The sequence below is a fragment of the Mytilus edulis genome, chromosome 1 (genome assembly GCF_963676685.1).
Source record: "Mytilus edulis chromosome 1, xbMytEdul2.2, whole genome shotgun sequence".
Lineage (NCBI taxonomy): Eukaryota > Metazoa > Mollusca > Bivalvia > Mytilida > Mytilidae > Mytilus > Mytilus edulis.
The window spans coordinates 13,484,522-13,500,497 of record NC_092344.1 but is presented as its reverse complement, the minus strand read 5'-3'; the positions used below and the strand labels follow the sequence as shown (position 1 = coordinate 13,500,497).

Here is a 15,976-nt window from a genome sequence, read left to right as displayed (position 1 = left end):
GGTTGATTAATAAGAGGAGGTACAAAGATGAACATGTGTCTGAGTTTAACTTATCATCTGACTAGATACACCCAAAAAACTTACTACTGCAAATGATATTCAAAAGTTTTATCTAAATGCATGAATTCCTTGTTTGAAAGCAGAGCGATATGTACAAATAACAAGTTACGCAAACGGCACATTAAACTCCGAAATGTGCGTTGGAGTGGTCATTAAAATGTTCTGTCATATTTAAGAAGTATATAATAACAAGTAAGTGAATGAATGTGTTGGAAAATATACACGAAGATATTATTATGAAAAAAATATTGCTTGAAAAGAAACATAAAATCATAAAATTTACAAATTCCAAAATGAGTCTAGATTTGCTTACTAAAACCAACAAGAGTGTAAAATGTATTGACTGATCTGAGCATATTCGATCGATTGTATATCGTGTAGAATATTTCATTTTGCAAATCTGGCAGTCAAATCCCCCAAAACTGTGAAACGTCGGAACCATAGATTTTCAAAATCAAACGATATCTGTTTTACAATCAAAAAGAATCTTCAATCTATCGATCATGGTATTCCGTTAAAATGTTGTTGGAATTAGTCGAAGTTAATCGAGTTGTAGAAAGTGTTCATGTAAATATTTCACTTTACCATACTACGTCAGATCTAAGATTTGCTTATACTACAACAATTATGATTCTATGCACAAATCATAACACATATCTATACTTATATAACCACATAAACCACATCTTACTTTAACGTATGACAAGCGAAGCACTCAAAAGCATTTATAAGATTCTCAAATTATTTTTGTTTTATCACCAGGAGTACGAAAAATGAAATTATATTAATGGTAAGCTTTTTAGAAATCAGACAATGCTGAAAAACTAATCGTTTAATTCACAAAAAAAATAGTTGCAACTGATTCATTGTAAGGCTTGTGAATAATAAAAAAAGTATCTTATATGTTAAATATTCAAATATCATACCGCCTATTTGACAGCAGCACATAAACAGAATATATCGATTATAAATTTGCTAAATAGCCTTTAACACGTTTGAGATTTCGGTCTTTGACAAAACTGTTGAAATTATTCGGGCCTATTGTTTGTACAATATATTCGACATCAGAGTGTTTACATTTGTATAGTTGAAGTTAAAACACGTGCCATCAAGTCGTATGCAGAACGAATTAACAACAAGACATTTAAATAAAGGCAAACGACGTATATCACTGTTCAATAGTTATAAATCACATAATTGAAACAAATCCGAGTCACAAATCAAAACTGAGGGAAACACATGAACTATAGGAGAAAAATAACAGAACAGAAACACTAAAATGCTATAAAACCTTGAAATATAAGCTGTTAATTTCATCCATTTAATTTTGAAAACAAATACAAACAAAACATTTAAATATTTAACAATTTGATTGCCATAACAAATATCACAACACAGATACAGTTATATATACACCGTATCCATAGAAAGGGATTTCTTGTGATGTGTTTTCACCATTCTTTCCCGTCGTTGCGTTCGAGGAGAAACCTCTGAGTCATCACTTAGTTGTGTTTCCATACTTGGAATTTTTGGACTTTTCTCTTTACCAGAATATTTATGAAAAATCATACAATGTTTACAGTTAAACTTGTCCTTTGCGTCCATAATTTTTTCAATCCACTTTTCCTGAAAATTTAATAAAACATTATGTATGACATGAACTAATTGCGGTTCTACTTTATTCAAAGGCGGCGAAGAGACCAAAAGGTAAATCAAACTCGACAATAAACTTACAACGACATAGGAAAATATAAAAAGGACAGAATGACAAACAAAAGTACTAAAACACAACCCAGACAACTAAAGACTATGCAACACGAACCCCGCGAAAAATACAGGGGCAGATCCCAGGTGTTCAATTCATAATCGTTGCTATAAAGTGGTACTATACATACTTTCATTTATATAAAAGTTAAACAAGTTAAATGTATGTATCTGACATAAATTATAGACATTAAACGTTTATATCGTAAATACGATGTCGATTAATTTGATTACTACAAGAAACAGGAATTTTAGATTACATATCGAGTGACAATTGAAAATCGGTTGATATTAAATCGGGTCATTTAACTTCAATATAATGATATTCGAATCTTTGGTGAGTTTATCATTATTATTAATTGTTGTTTAAAGAATTTAAATCTGATTATTCAGGCATTCCTATATTAAAATAACATAGTAAAGCAGGTTGTGGATACTTAAAAATTCCAAAGATATTTTAGAGTACATAAAATCTAACTCTCTTTCATCTTGTAATAGTATTAATAGTTATCAAAGGTACCAGGATTATAATTTAGTACGCCAGACGCGCGTTTCGTCTACATAAGACTCATCAGTGACGCTCATATCAAAATATTTATAACATGATAAAGCCAAACAAGTACAAAGTTGAAGAGCATTGAGGATCCAAAATTCCAAAAAGTTGTGCCAAATACATCTAAGGTAATCTATGCCTGGGATAAGAAAGTCCTTTGTTTTTCGAAAATTCAAAGTTTTGTAAACAGGAAATTTATAAAAATGACCACATTATTGATATTCATGTCAACACCGAAGTGTTGACTACTGGGCTGGTGATACCCTCGGGGATGAAACGTCCACCAGCAGTGGCATCGGCCCAGTGGTGTATTAAAACATTTGAATTTTCTACTCTTTACACAAGTATTCCACATTCCAAACTAAAAGACAAATTGTCAGAGTTGGTATTGCTTTGCTTCATAAAAAAGAATGGCCAACGTAGATACAAGTATCTTGTCTTAGGGACGACATCAAAAGTTCAATGAAGGATAAAAAACTTAATTCAAATAGTTTTTTCACTGACCCCCCTACCCCCCTATTAACTTAATTTGGGAAAAATTGATTAACCCATATTGATATATGTAAAAATCAATGTCGGATAACCAAATCTTGCAGCAGTTCAAACCCCCCACCCCCAAACTATTTGAATTAAGTTTTTTTTTATCTTACACTGATCTTTTGATGTCGTCCCTTAGGGAGGGATAAATCCTACTTTTTAAAGGATCACTCTGATTCAAACAAAAAATTCTCTGAAACTGACATTGTCAAGATGCTTGATTTCTTGATTGACAACATATTTGTTACGTTCGGAGGACGTGTTTTTTCAACAGACTGTCGGCATTCCAATGGGAACAAATTGTGCCCATCTACTTGCCGACTTGTTTCTTTATTACTATGAGGCTGACTTCATGCAGGAACTTCTTATGAAGAAAGATAAGAAGTTAGCGATATCCTTTAACTCTACTTTCCGCTATATAGATGATGTTCTTTCACTAAATAATTCAAAATTTGGTGACTATGTTGAACGCATCTATCCCACCAAACTAGATATAAAGGATACTACAGATACAGTTAAGTCAGCCCCATATCTTGACTTACATCTAGAAATTGACAATGAGTGTCGGTTGAAAACAAAACTTTACGACAAAAGAGATGATTTCAGCTTTCCAATTGTGAACTTTCCATTTCTATGTAGCAACATTTCAGCATCACCTGCATACGGGGTATACATCTTCCAATTGATACGATATTCCCGTGCTTGCATTTCCTATCATGATTTTCTTGATAAAGGGTTGCTGCTCACAAGGAAGCTATTAAACCAAGAGTTCCAGATGGTGAAGTTGAAATCATCCCTTCGTAAATTTTACGTACGCCATCACGAGTTGGTTGACCGTTATGGAATAACCGTTTCACAAATGAGATCGGATATGTACCTTACGTCGTAACTACAATCCCCTTCCCTTTCATGAATGTGACCTACCGAATTATACTATTTACCGGATTATTTTTATCACATAAGCAACACGACGGGTGTTACATGTGGAGCAGGATCTGCTTACCCTTCCGGAGCACCTGAGACCACCCCTAGTTTTTGGTGGGGTTCGTTTTGCTTATTCTTTAGTTTTCTATGTTGTGTCATGTGTTCTACTGTTTGTCTGTTTGTCTTCTTTCATTTTTAGCCAGGCGTTGTCAATTTATTTTCGAGTTTGACTGTCCCTTTGGTATCTTTCGTCCCTCTATTGCATACGCAGGGACCCCTGTGTTTTTTTAAAAACGCCTCTCTTAACAAAGGTAATCAAGACAATAACAATCAAAACCAAGGAGTAAACAAAGACTCAGCTTCGGAAGGGTAAGCATTCCCTGCACCGTATACGGCACCCGTCGTGTTATTTATTTGTTCGATTCTGTAATGATGGAAGGTAATTATGACTGAGGAAGAATGTCAGATATGATTTCTGACACACTTTTGTCATGATGGCCAATCAGCTAATGACGGCGACCGTAATATTTTCTGAGTGGTGACCTTAATTTGATTGATTCAAAGCCCTGTCTTTGCAACTTTTGAGAAAGCAGTATCCGTCGTTCAACAAAATCAACGTACTTTGAGTTAGATATAGAGTAACGTTTCAATTGAGACATATATACTCCATATGCTGGTGCCACTGGGATGTTGCTACATAGAAATGGAAAGTTGACTATAGGAAAATTAAACTCATTGCGTTTGTCATAAATGTTGGTATTCAACCTACCATCAGTTGTCATTTCGAGAAAAGGTCTAAATATGTAGCAGATTTATCTGTGTCGGTAGAATAGTTAACTTTTAGTTCACTTGGATATATTAACTGTAAGTGATCACTGAATCTGTTAGAATAAACTCCAACGAATTTGCATAATTTTGTAAATTAAATATGAAAAAAAAAGGACAATATTTAGAAAGCATCAGATCATAGTAATTTTGTAGCTAAGAAATTCAGCCAAGTACATAATATAGTTAATATATTTTGATGTATCATTTTATATTATGCATTATGCAAAATTGAGCGTAATAAAGTACAACATGTATGGTAACGACTAATTGGCAGTTATATAACTATTCAAACAATGTAATGTACTGTTAACGTGGAATTTTGATGGAAAAAAATGTACTAATTATTAGAGAAAACTGATATAATAGGTTAAGTATTTCAACAGCTTGGTTAATTCATGCAAATTCGTTAAAGAAAAGTGTAAACCTTGGACCTATATCTGTCAGCCTATTTTATCACTGTAATTACAATTTTAACCATAATATGCTGTTAGAGTTATGTTTCTTTACCTTATTATTATCACAGCTCGCTTGAAGAGTATAAACACCAATTATTTGTTGAAATCGACTTATATGCACCAACACAAAAATGCATTTGAGTCCATTCACTGAAAAATGAAAAAGATATTGTATCAATTAATAATACATTTGAATATTTGTCTATAAATTCATAGATTTATTAGAATTTTCCAAAATTAAAAATTACTTTAATTTTCATTCTTATTGAAATTGTTAACTAACAGAATGAAGATAATTGAAATGAAATACGTAGATACAAATACGTAGATACAAATTCGTTGTTGATGGTCGCTCAAATTCTTTCTTTGCCAAGAACCATAATTATTCCAAAAACAAAAACTCCGAAGCTGAAACATCTATACTGGACTTTTTGATCGACAACATATTTGAATGACATTTCAGTAGACAATCGACTTTTCCAAATGGTCATGTAGTGTGCGAAACTACCGGTCAAAATGTGATTGTACTCAAATGAAGCAGAATTTATTCAGAATCTTAGCAAAGAAAAAAAGAGAAAAACTCCTTGCAACGTTTATAATATATCAGTTCCAGATATAATAATGTTGTTTTGTCAGGTTTATCCACATTTTAATAAGTGTTCACGTCTTATATATGAGTAAACTTTAAAATAGAATGTCTGCTTCATATATTGTTCATTTCGTTCTTATTGACTCAGATTAACGCCTTAAAAATAGAATCTACAAACGTGATGATTTCATACTTCCAATTGTTAACTTCCCATTCCTTAGCAGAAACATGTCATTTCTCTGCTGATTATATGGCGTTAACATATATCAGTCAATAAGCTACACTAGTGCATGTTCACACTACACGGACCTGATTAACAATCGTTAGCTACGTATATTATACGAATCACTGAAATATTAATGAATACAACACAAGTTAAACGGTCAAAACCACGAATTTGTTGACCGTTACGATGTGTCGATGCCTCAAATAACTTGCGATGTGTTTTTACGGTCTTAGATCTTTAGATACACGTAAAAACGTCAAATCTGTCATTTTCCCGATTATGTCCTATTTCCAATTGAGACTTTTTCTTTGGATGCAAATTCGAAAAGCACTTCTTAAATGTTTAAAAGGAGACGCCAATCCTTGTCTTGCTTCTTTTGTGTGCATGCAATGCAATCAATTATTATTGCCACTTCCTAATCGATAAACTAATGTCTCCCTAATTTAATACCTGCTGCTTCTGTCGAACCGACATCATGCATGCTGAATCTATCCAATGCTATCGGTTGTTGATAAACTTCATAAAACGCATGATCTGTTTGATAGTCATCTGCATTGGACAATTTCTGGAATAAAAAAGTACTTTGTTGAAGTGTTATAGAAAGAAAAAAATACAATAAAAAAATATTCCAAAATCTTATTTGTTCGAAAAAAAACGCACAAGTTTTTTTTTATACACGTACGTCTAATCGAAAGAGCGAAATATAATTTAATAGTTTCCCTCAGTTTTAGTTTGTAACCCCGATTATGTTTTTTTCTATCGATTTATGAGTTTTGAACAGTGGTATACTACTGTTGCCTTTATTTGATAAGATCTATTGAATACATTCTTTCACTGCTTTCGTTATATCTTTAAAGAGTAGAAGGAATCATGTATCCGGCAACATTGCAGCAAAAACTGCCGTTCATTTAGCGATTTTATTTTGTAACCGACTTATTTTCGCGGATACTTTATTTTGCGTTTAGCTTTTTTATTATCATTCGCGGCGATTAAAGTTCGCGATTATCCAATTTACTTGATTTATTTAGACAAGGAAGGATCCAGGTTTAAAATATGAAGATGATCTATAATCGCATTAATTTTCTTCTCCCAAAAGTCGCGACAATAAATCGCAGGTGAAAATTAGTTGGGTTACAGTAACCACAATTTACAAAGGTATGATAAAGATGACTGTCAAAATCTCATATATTGCTAACAAATTTCGATAAGGATTATAATGTTACAATTATTTTAATGTTTACCTTTCTAGTTGGTCGACTTTTCATTTTGGTAATAATCAGATTGTCATCAAATAAAAATAATTGTACTTCTACTGTTTTCGTTGATTCTGTATAAAAAAGTAACAATCAGAAATAAACATGATGAAGGTTGATCATGCACAAATGCGTTAATCAAAATCATGTATTTGTGAAAAGCATGGTGTAAATGGGATCATATGTTGAACGTCTTTAGGAACGAAGCACTTAGGTCAAAAGTTTATTTTTATTCTTCATTATAATAATCAATGCTTGTTTGTAAAAACCGTTTGTTTAAAGTTTTTTTTTTTTTTTTTTTTATCTTCGTTGAGTTTTTACAACCGATGGATTGATACCATTGATGATTACGGTTTCGTGCGCAAGCTTAATACTAAATAGTGCTGAATTGACCGCAAGCGAACTGCGTGAACAGTACTGAATGTACTGCAATAGAGTCTGCAATTTGGACGAAAGAGTAGCTGATGAGTCTTGTGTAGAGAAACGTGCGTCTAAAATACATGGATCGTATCTTGGTCATGTTTTATTATCACTTGGTCAATACTGGTTTCACCTAAAATTATATCTCGTCTTCCTTTTCATTTAAAAAGGGAAAATCATTTGCTTAAGAACACTATTTATAATTATTTTTTCAATGAACACAACTACTACATATGTACAATAGGTAGTTATTTAAAAAAAATTAATAGTGTTTTATATATAGTTCTCATATTTTTCAAATGCTTACGTATTAAAAGTAGTGGTCCTTCATGTACGAGTTGGCGATTTGGTGCTGATAACAAGTTAGCTGACGGTTGACCTGTTAAACACTGTTTCAAAAACTAAAAAGACAAATGGAAAAGTTGTGTTAAATGCATAAAAGACAATCTCATAAACAGGTATAGTCATCACATCCTTGATATATTATAGTGTTACGATTACTTTATCGCCGTCGCATGTTTATCCCCTACATATCCACAAGTGGTCAGTAGATTTATACTGCATTCATGACGTCACGTTAACAATAGAAGTGACGTTATCGATTACTGTTATTGTACTTTGTTGTATTTTCATATACATATCTTAGAAGCTCCGTGTGATATGAATTCGTTATACAGTTCAATACTGACTCCCTACGCATTCATAGATGTTATTCGTTTAGAAAACCGAAAGGGGATTCTGGATTCAACCTCACCCTTATAGATTTTAATAACTCCCTATGGATCTGTAGGTGTTTATAGAAAACAATACAACTAACTAATAATAGATATGTATAAAAATATGAATCTTTAATAATGATATATTGAAGTATCGGTATAATCGGTTGAATAAATGTTGATTATAAAGTGAAAGTAGACTCCGAGCATCCAAGTATTTAAATAGTTCAATAGAACAAAAATTGAAATGAAGTCAGCAACTATCGAATCACTTATACCTAGATCAATATTTTTGGTGAGTAAAAGTCCTACATCAGTAGTATAACCACAGATGTATTAGAATTTTCAACAATTTCAATACAATGTTACAACCGCTGATTCCACTCAAGTCTATAAAAGTAGTGAACCTAAAGTACTATCAACAAAATAACTTGATATGTTATCTGTTATAAGTCAATGAAAGAAGTGATGAACGAACGTCGATAAGTTACTTATTGAATTATGTCTTCGTTACAATGGAGATTATTACATTGACAATGCTATTTGATTCTTTCTCAGCTGAGCAATTGTTTTCTGAATGATATGTGTGTGAATGATTAACGTTATTTATCATGTAAATATTTGCAACTCTAAAACCCGACCTTATACAACTTTAAACATTTCTTGAATGACAATAGGAATACTCGAATTGTATTATTCGACAGATATGAAAAGAAATGACGTATTTCCTGCTAAATAAACCAAAAATATGGTATGATTGTCAAGGAGACAATTATCCGCCAGAGAATTAAGATCGCTGATTCCTACAACTAAAAGTCACAGCGATCTATTAACACAATCCATATCGCATCGTTAGTTATAAAAGGCCCATACACAAGGGAAACAGTTTATAAAATGCAAATCAGCCACCTGATTTACAATAATAAAAAACAATTAACGGCAAACAGATATACAAACAGAGTCAACCACTAATTATGACTACTGACTTGAAACAGGCATTTAAGGAATATTGCGGGGTTGAACATGAATGTGTACTCTCAACCCTTCTGACTTTTAATAGTGGTTTAACGGTACTAAATAAAAAAAAAAAGAAAGATTTTGAATGTAGACAAAACAAAAATGTTTGAAATTATTCAGATTTGATTTAATATTCTTTAGTAGATCTAAAGGAATCAAAATTTTAAAAATCCAAATTTGATTGAGACCGCTAATTCAGTATACGTATCATGATCAATATGTTTCTTTTAACATCTAGACAGTGCGGTTACATTTTTTTCTTTATAAGGTCACGCATTTTATTATGAAATATACAGTCAGAATTTCGTAAACAAGGTCTAAAGTCCAACAATTGTGATCATTTAACAAATATAATATTATTTCAATTCAGTAATTGGAGATTTTTTGATAAAACAGCTTCATGGCGAATGTGCCCCCCCCAAACAAAACATATTCTATTCAGTCGAAGGTGAAGAAAAATTGAAACGAGGGCATTCTGTTTTATTTATGTACTAAAAACTTCATTTAAATGTCGTTCGGGTGAATGCCAATGTGTTATTATCATAGCAAACACTGGAAAGGTTAAATGTTGATCTGCATCCATTGTGAGCCTTTTAGCTAAACGAGTCTAAATAAATGTAAAATCCATTTGAGACATTTTAAGTCTAAAGTTTGTAGATGATGCGAAAATCTATCAGCATATAAAACATAAATTATTACCATCGTTGTGCTATACCACCGAAACATTAACAAGTTTTCAGATGAACGGTTCACCATCTTTAAGTTCTAACCAATCAATGGTCCACTAGATGAGATATTGAGTCCGTAGTGTAGGCCATTGTGATCTTATCGATATTGATATGGTAAATTACAAAAGTATCAAATTCAGAAAGTATATCTGTATTACGTGTACAGAATATTTAAAAAAAAAAGCAAGAATACCGTCTACCAAATAACTTGATATGCTATTTGTTATTTGTCAAAGACGGATTGATGAACGTGTTCTGATTAGCTACTTATTGAATTCTATCTAGAGACTAGGAAGATTAATACATCGAATACGGCTCTTTGAAAGAGTCATTCTCAGCAAAATAATTGTTTTCTAAATGATAAAGCAGTATTACAAAAATACCAAACTCCTTAATATGTGTGAATAATTAACTTAATTTAACATGTAAATATTAGACGCTCTAAACCTTGGCCTTCTGCTACTATTATAAATGGTTCTTGATTGCAAAGAAAAACTCTTAAATTGCATCGTGAAACAGATAATCCAAGCATTAATTCATGTCTTAATGAATAAACCAACAGAACAACATATCCTTTGCATCCATAACAACTAAGGCACAATTTTATTGACCTAATGAATAGTGTTTCATCGTAGAAATATTCTGCAAAACGACATACCGTTTTTAGACTTCTTCCCAATGATGACCAACTAAAAAAAAAACCGGCCGGAAGTTTGAAAAGTTGACCGTGTGTTTAGAAAAATAATGTGTTTCCTATGACTTATTTACACTGGTGGAATGATATAAAAACAAGATACACATCAAGGTCGTTGTACCCAGGGAAAACTGACCTATTTGTTATTTGTTATCCAAAAAGTTCTAATGAAGTGTATTTAACCCATTTTAGGCAACCGTACAGCTGCAATAATAAGACGAACTCATATCAAATAGTCGGCTATTCAAGTCTCGACATGAAAAAATAATAACAATTCAATTGAAAAACTAACGGCCTACACGTAGGCACCTAACTTGAGACCGGCACACAGTTTGACAAGGTTACCATGTCCGTGATCGCTCAAATCTCCCTTAACTTGATTACAGTAGTGGAGCAGCTTGACATAAAAAAAACCTATAAAAATCAGTTGAAAAATGCCGAACTCATTAGATTCATAAAAATCAGAAAATCACACAGAAACACATACAACACATAACAGTTTATATATTCATCCATACTCCCAAAAAGCAAAACATACTCTAATTAAAAGTTTTATAGTACTCGCAGTTACTGGCTGTTAGTATAAAACCAATATCAACTTGAATAAAAAAAAATCATGTATCGAAGACTTAATTATCTTTAATGAAGTCGTCAACAGTAAGGTGTCCTCTTTTGTCAAACTTGATAGTATTTGAATAGATTTTATAATTTTATTAGAAAATCGCTCAAAATATTTGTTGTTACCATACTAATTTACGAATAAATAGATGTTCATCTGATGCAAGAAATGATCTTGTAAATTCACTGTCATATAAATGATCATACCTCTGGAATGTATGCCTTCTGGTCAATATCTGTTATCGATGGCCAAATAAGGTGCTCCTGAATCTCTTGTATTCTTTGATTATTTCTCTCCAACCTGACCTTTTCATCCAGTTGATCTATAAAATGACAAATATCTCTCGTTTATTGTTATCTAATAACCCGATACTAATACTGTCTAAACTGACATGATGCAAAGTAGTGGAATCAGAATCTGGTGACTGCTGTACATGAAAATCATATTAATCAAGGGATAAATGTCTACGTTTTATTGCCTTTTCCAAATTGAAAATCTTTTTAGTTCAAACGATATTTAAATTCAGTCATTAGTTTCATTTCTGTTAATAGTATTTGCAATTTATCCTTGAATTCTTAAACTTGCATATTGATTGACTCAGTCATTCGTAAAAAATTTGCTAAGTTTTATCAAAATTTAATTTACATTGTAAGCTCATTTAATTTTACAGATACTTTGATGCCGTACAAAACATAGCTCAACTGGTTTCAGACATTGACATAAATTTACATTTTAAGAATTCAAAAACATAGTAGAAAGTAATGGCAAACAGGAAGTGACTGCCCTGTAGATATTAGAATCAGGGTACAGCTCAACATTACAACTTAGGTCAGAATTTGGCAGTTGCTATCTAATAGTTTGTTTCTATGTTGCATTGTTGTTTGTTTTTTGTTGCATTTCTGTGTTCTGTTATTTCGTTGTTTTCCTATAGCAGTTGATATGTTTCTCTCAGTTAAAGTTTGTAACCCAGATCTGTTTTCTTTAAATCGATTTGAATTATGACTTTTGAACAACGGTATCTTACTGTTGTCTTTATTTAACTTTATTTCAAAACATTTCTTAACAATGAATATTTGTAACGTGTAAGAAACATCAAGAAAGGACAAACAGACGGACAATGTCATTGCAGTATATCATCCACTCCGAAAGTAGTTGTGTATATGTTAAATATTAAATGTCAAATTCATTATGAAGTGTATTAAAGAATAGGTCCCACGTACATCATTTAGTTGAGTATCTCCTTTAAGTCAAAGACTTAAGTAACTTGAAATAATTGCCTCATTAAAGAGTTTTCCTGACAGTAAATCATATTCTTCCATAGCGGTTACACATTATAGCATTTACATAACACATGAAAGAGAAACCAAATATGTTATGTCAGTGTAACATTTTCATTTTTCAATGTCTTTTGGGAATATCATATTCCTCTTTCTAAATCAGGCAATGATATACCGTCTCTAAATTCAACTTTCAGTCCTAAAATTCCTACGCGGTCCCAGACAGGCAATTATTCATATGAACATTAAGATTGGTATTCTTAAAAGATTTGATCATATATCAAGAAAACAATTTTAGTCTTGTATGATCTTGACATAATTATAAGTATACATCCTTCCATTAATATTTATAGGTACTACATATACTCCCAAGACACCGATCAAATATGTTTAACACTAAAAATATACATGTCTTCACTAGACGATACGATGCTTATCTTTTCAAAAACATTTGTTTTCAGTTGCAGAATTTATCTTTTTATTCATCTATAAATCCCTGTTCTGATGTTTCAATTACAAAGCCTAACAGGAATCATGTTAACCTAAGACCGGTTCTACATGCACTAAATCAAAACTTCGAGAGGTGAAACAATAAAAAGATAATAGCATTTTATTTTCAAAAGTTAAACTTGAGGTCCATAGAAAATGTAAAACTTGGTGAACATAAACAAGAACTCATGCAACAAAATCTTTCTAATTAATCATAGTAAATGTATACTTCTGTAATGAAATACAATATAAGATACTGACAAAATCAATTTTGTGTAATGTATGTGTTAATACTTTTATTTTCTAATTGTTTCGAAAAATGAATGTACCATGTCATAAACATGGCAATAGTTTTTCATTTGTTCTGTTGGATGATTCTGTCAGTTTTTATGGAATTTTCCCTTTTGAATTTGGCTTGGAGTTGGTATTTGTGTTAGCAAGAAATTCTTTCCTTCTAAAGTATATGAGTTCATACACGGATATTTGTGGTGTGCATGCTGCTCAATCTCATTTTTGCTCTATTGTTTTCCTTCATTTATTTTTCTTTATGCCATGATGATGTCTTTCTTCGTCGTCGTCTGTTAAATGTTAAAATTCTTCGTCGTCGTCTGTTAAATGTTAAAATTCTAACAGCTTTAGGCCTAGTATCGTCTTAATTGTAAGCAAAACATTCGATTACAACACTTTCCCATTCCTCATAACAAGTACTTCTGTTTTAACAAAATAAAATTGTTACATGCTGCAAATTCTAAGTAAAATCGATGTGATTGTCTGAACAGATTAAAGATAACTTTTACATACGTAGAGACTCTTCTAGCTTGCCTATTGCTTCTGTGAGCAAATTTCTATCAGTTTCTTCTGTTGTATATTTCCTTATTGGTGCTAGCAGGAGCGGTAGTTTTGTCGTATGCTGAAGTGGTGCTACTAATAAATCGTTTAATTTTAGACGATTGCATCTAGGGTCTTGCTCACACCACTATCAAAAAATAAAATTGCGGCTTTTATAGGTTACCAATAATTATGTACAGAAAACGAATCTGGTTTAAACCTCAAGATTATGAAATTTATGTATTTTTCTTTGCAAAAGAAAGTAAAAAACAAACATACAAGTCTAACATTCTAATCTATAATTAGAATCAATTTTAGTTTTAGAATAAAACAAATTATTGTATAAAATCTAAATTTGGACAGCTAGTTTCATAGGAGTCGTTTTTTCTTATAGCTTCAGGAATATGCATCATCAATTAAAAGAGTAAATCAAAGTAAAAATAAGTATAACAATATAGTTTTTGAACAATGAATATAAAACACCAGCAGCAGAGTTTTATATTCATTAATTATGTTAGAACATGTTGACTTTGAAAAAGGTTGACTTGTTAAACCAAAGACAAAGCTGAGGTTTTGTTTGGATTAATTTTATTAACAATTTTGGTTTAATAAGTGTTAAAAATTTTAAATCATGCTCATTAGAATACCTTTTCAAATTCACAAAAATCATCATTCTTTCTCAGCTTTTCAAGAGCATTTGCTGTCTTTGAATAGTTGACACAGTTTGTGTGAAACACTCCTCCTTCATTAGATATCTGTGCAAACTGTTAATAGAAAAACAACAGTTTTTGACATCATTGTAAAAATGTAATTTTATGTCAACAACTTAGACATACAAATCGCATCTCCTGGACATTAATCCTACCATGACATAATAGGCTTAATAAATACTAGAAAATAATGATCTGTTTTTAATAAGTAAGATAATCAGACTGTATAGTCTGTGGAAATAAATCGCTGGCAATTGTTGTAGACAGAAAGAATAAATTAACACTGGTTAGTCGATATACCGGAATAGGCAAAATTAAAATTTTGCTCGAGATCATGTTTCCAAATAAATGGATAAGCTGTACATTATCTTTTATTACAATAACTTGTTTTTCACAAGTGAAGTATATGAAATAGAATATTAAGGACGTTATATATGTTCTTGCTTGTGTGTTATATACATGTAATTGACCAACCTTAATATTATATAAACACTATTAGAGACTGACTCTTAACCTTGGAAAAGATTGGATACATTATGTGGAAAATTAAACATAAGACAAAATGAATGTAAACAATTCCATTCACACGATAAAAATTGAACCACAATTACAACTAGATATATCATATGCCTTGTAAATGTTCCAGTAATGTAATTCCGACCTCAAAAGTCTATCGTCATGTTAAGCGTGACATATTGCGGAAATAAGTCTTATTGGGTGGTATGAAAAGGAATGATCAATGTTCTTTTGATATGCTACGTCGTTATTCTTATGTCATATCTTTGTGTTTCTGTATTTGCTTTCGACCGTTTCTGTTCAATTCTCGAACAACATAAATATACAGAAGCGATTATTACTAGCTTGAACTGTTTATTGTTAAAAGATTCTATGTCGCATTGTTAATCTTTTTTAGTTTGTTTGTTTATGGTAGGAGTATGGAATAAGGCGTATGCGCAATGCTCGGCAGTGTTGTCCTAGAAGTAGGAAGTTAAAAAGTACAGATTCAAGCCCCGGGGAGGGAGTAAAGAATCACATTCACTCTAACATAGCTAGGTTGGTTTTCGAAGCACGTTATAAATATTCTAAAGCAAGGTATTTCTTAACCATAAAAATTCAGGTAGACAAGGTATAATTTACAGTTGTCACTAAAAATAAGGCAGACGTTTTCTTCACTATTGGCATTGCTGAAATTAATGTGTATTTGATTCTTTGAATTGCTTTTTCATCATCGTAATCTTAATCGGCATTGCGTTGGAAAATACTCTCTTGTCGATAATATAGCTTATACC

At 31.7% G+C, this 15,976-nt stretch overlaps 1 protein-coding gene across 3 annotated transcripts in view; it reads right to left on the bottom strand.

The window, feature by feature from the left end:
- Positions 1 to 1,367: 1,367 nt before the first annotated feature.
- The window catches only part of LOC139524415 (pleckstrin homology domain-containing family G member 7-like), a 100,139-nt gene continuing 85,530 nt past the window's right edge, over positions 1,368 to 15,976 (bottom strand). For all 3 annotated transcript variants that reach the window (XM_071319193.1, XM_071319200.1, XM_071319208.1), the window contains 8 exons: positions 14,625 to 14,741; positions 13,951 to 14,125; positions 11,590 to 11,705; positions 7,917 to 8,010; positions 7,178 to 7,263; positions 6,387 to 6,501; positions 5,174 to 5,271; positions 1,368 to 1,686 (listed from right to left, as the gene is read on the bottom strand). In XM_071319193.1, the coding sequence (XP_071175294.1) occupies positions 1,465 to 1,686; positions 5,174 to 5,271; positions 6,387 to 6,501; positions 7,178 to 7,263; positions 7,917 to 8,010; positions 11,590 to 11,705; positions 13,951 to 14,125; positions 14,625 to 14,741 (1,023 nt within the window). In that variant the 3' untranslated portion in view covers positions 1,368 to 1,464. The remainder of the gene's footprint in view (positions 1,687 to 5,173; positions 5,272 to 6,386; positions 6,502 to 7,177; positions 7,264 to 7,916; positions 8,011 to 11,589; positions 11,706 to 13,950; positions 14,126 to 14,624; positions 14,742 to 15,976) is intronic.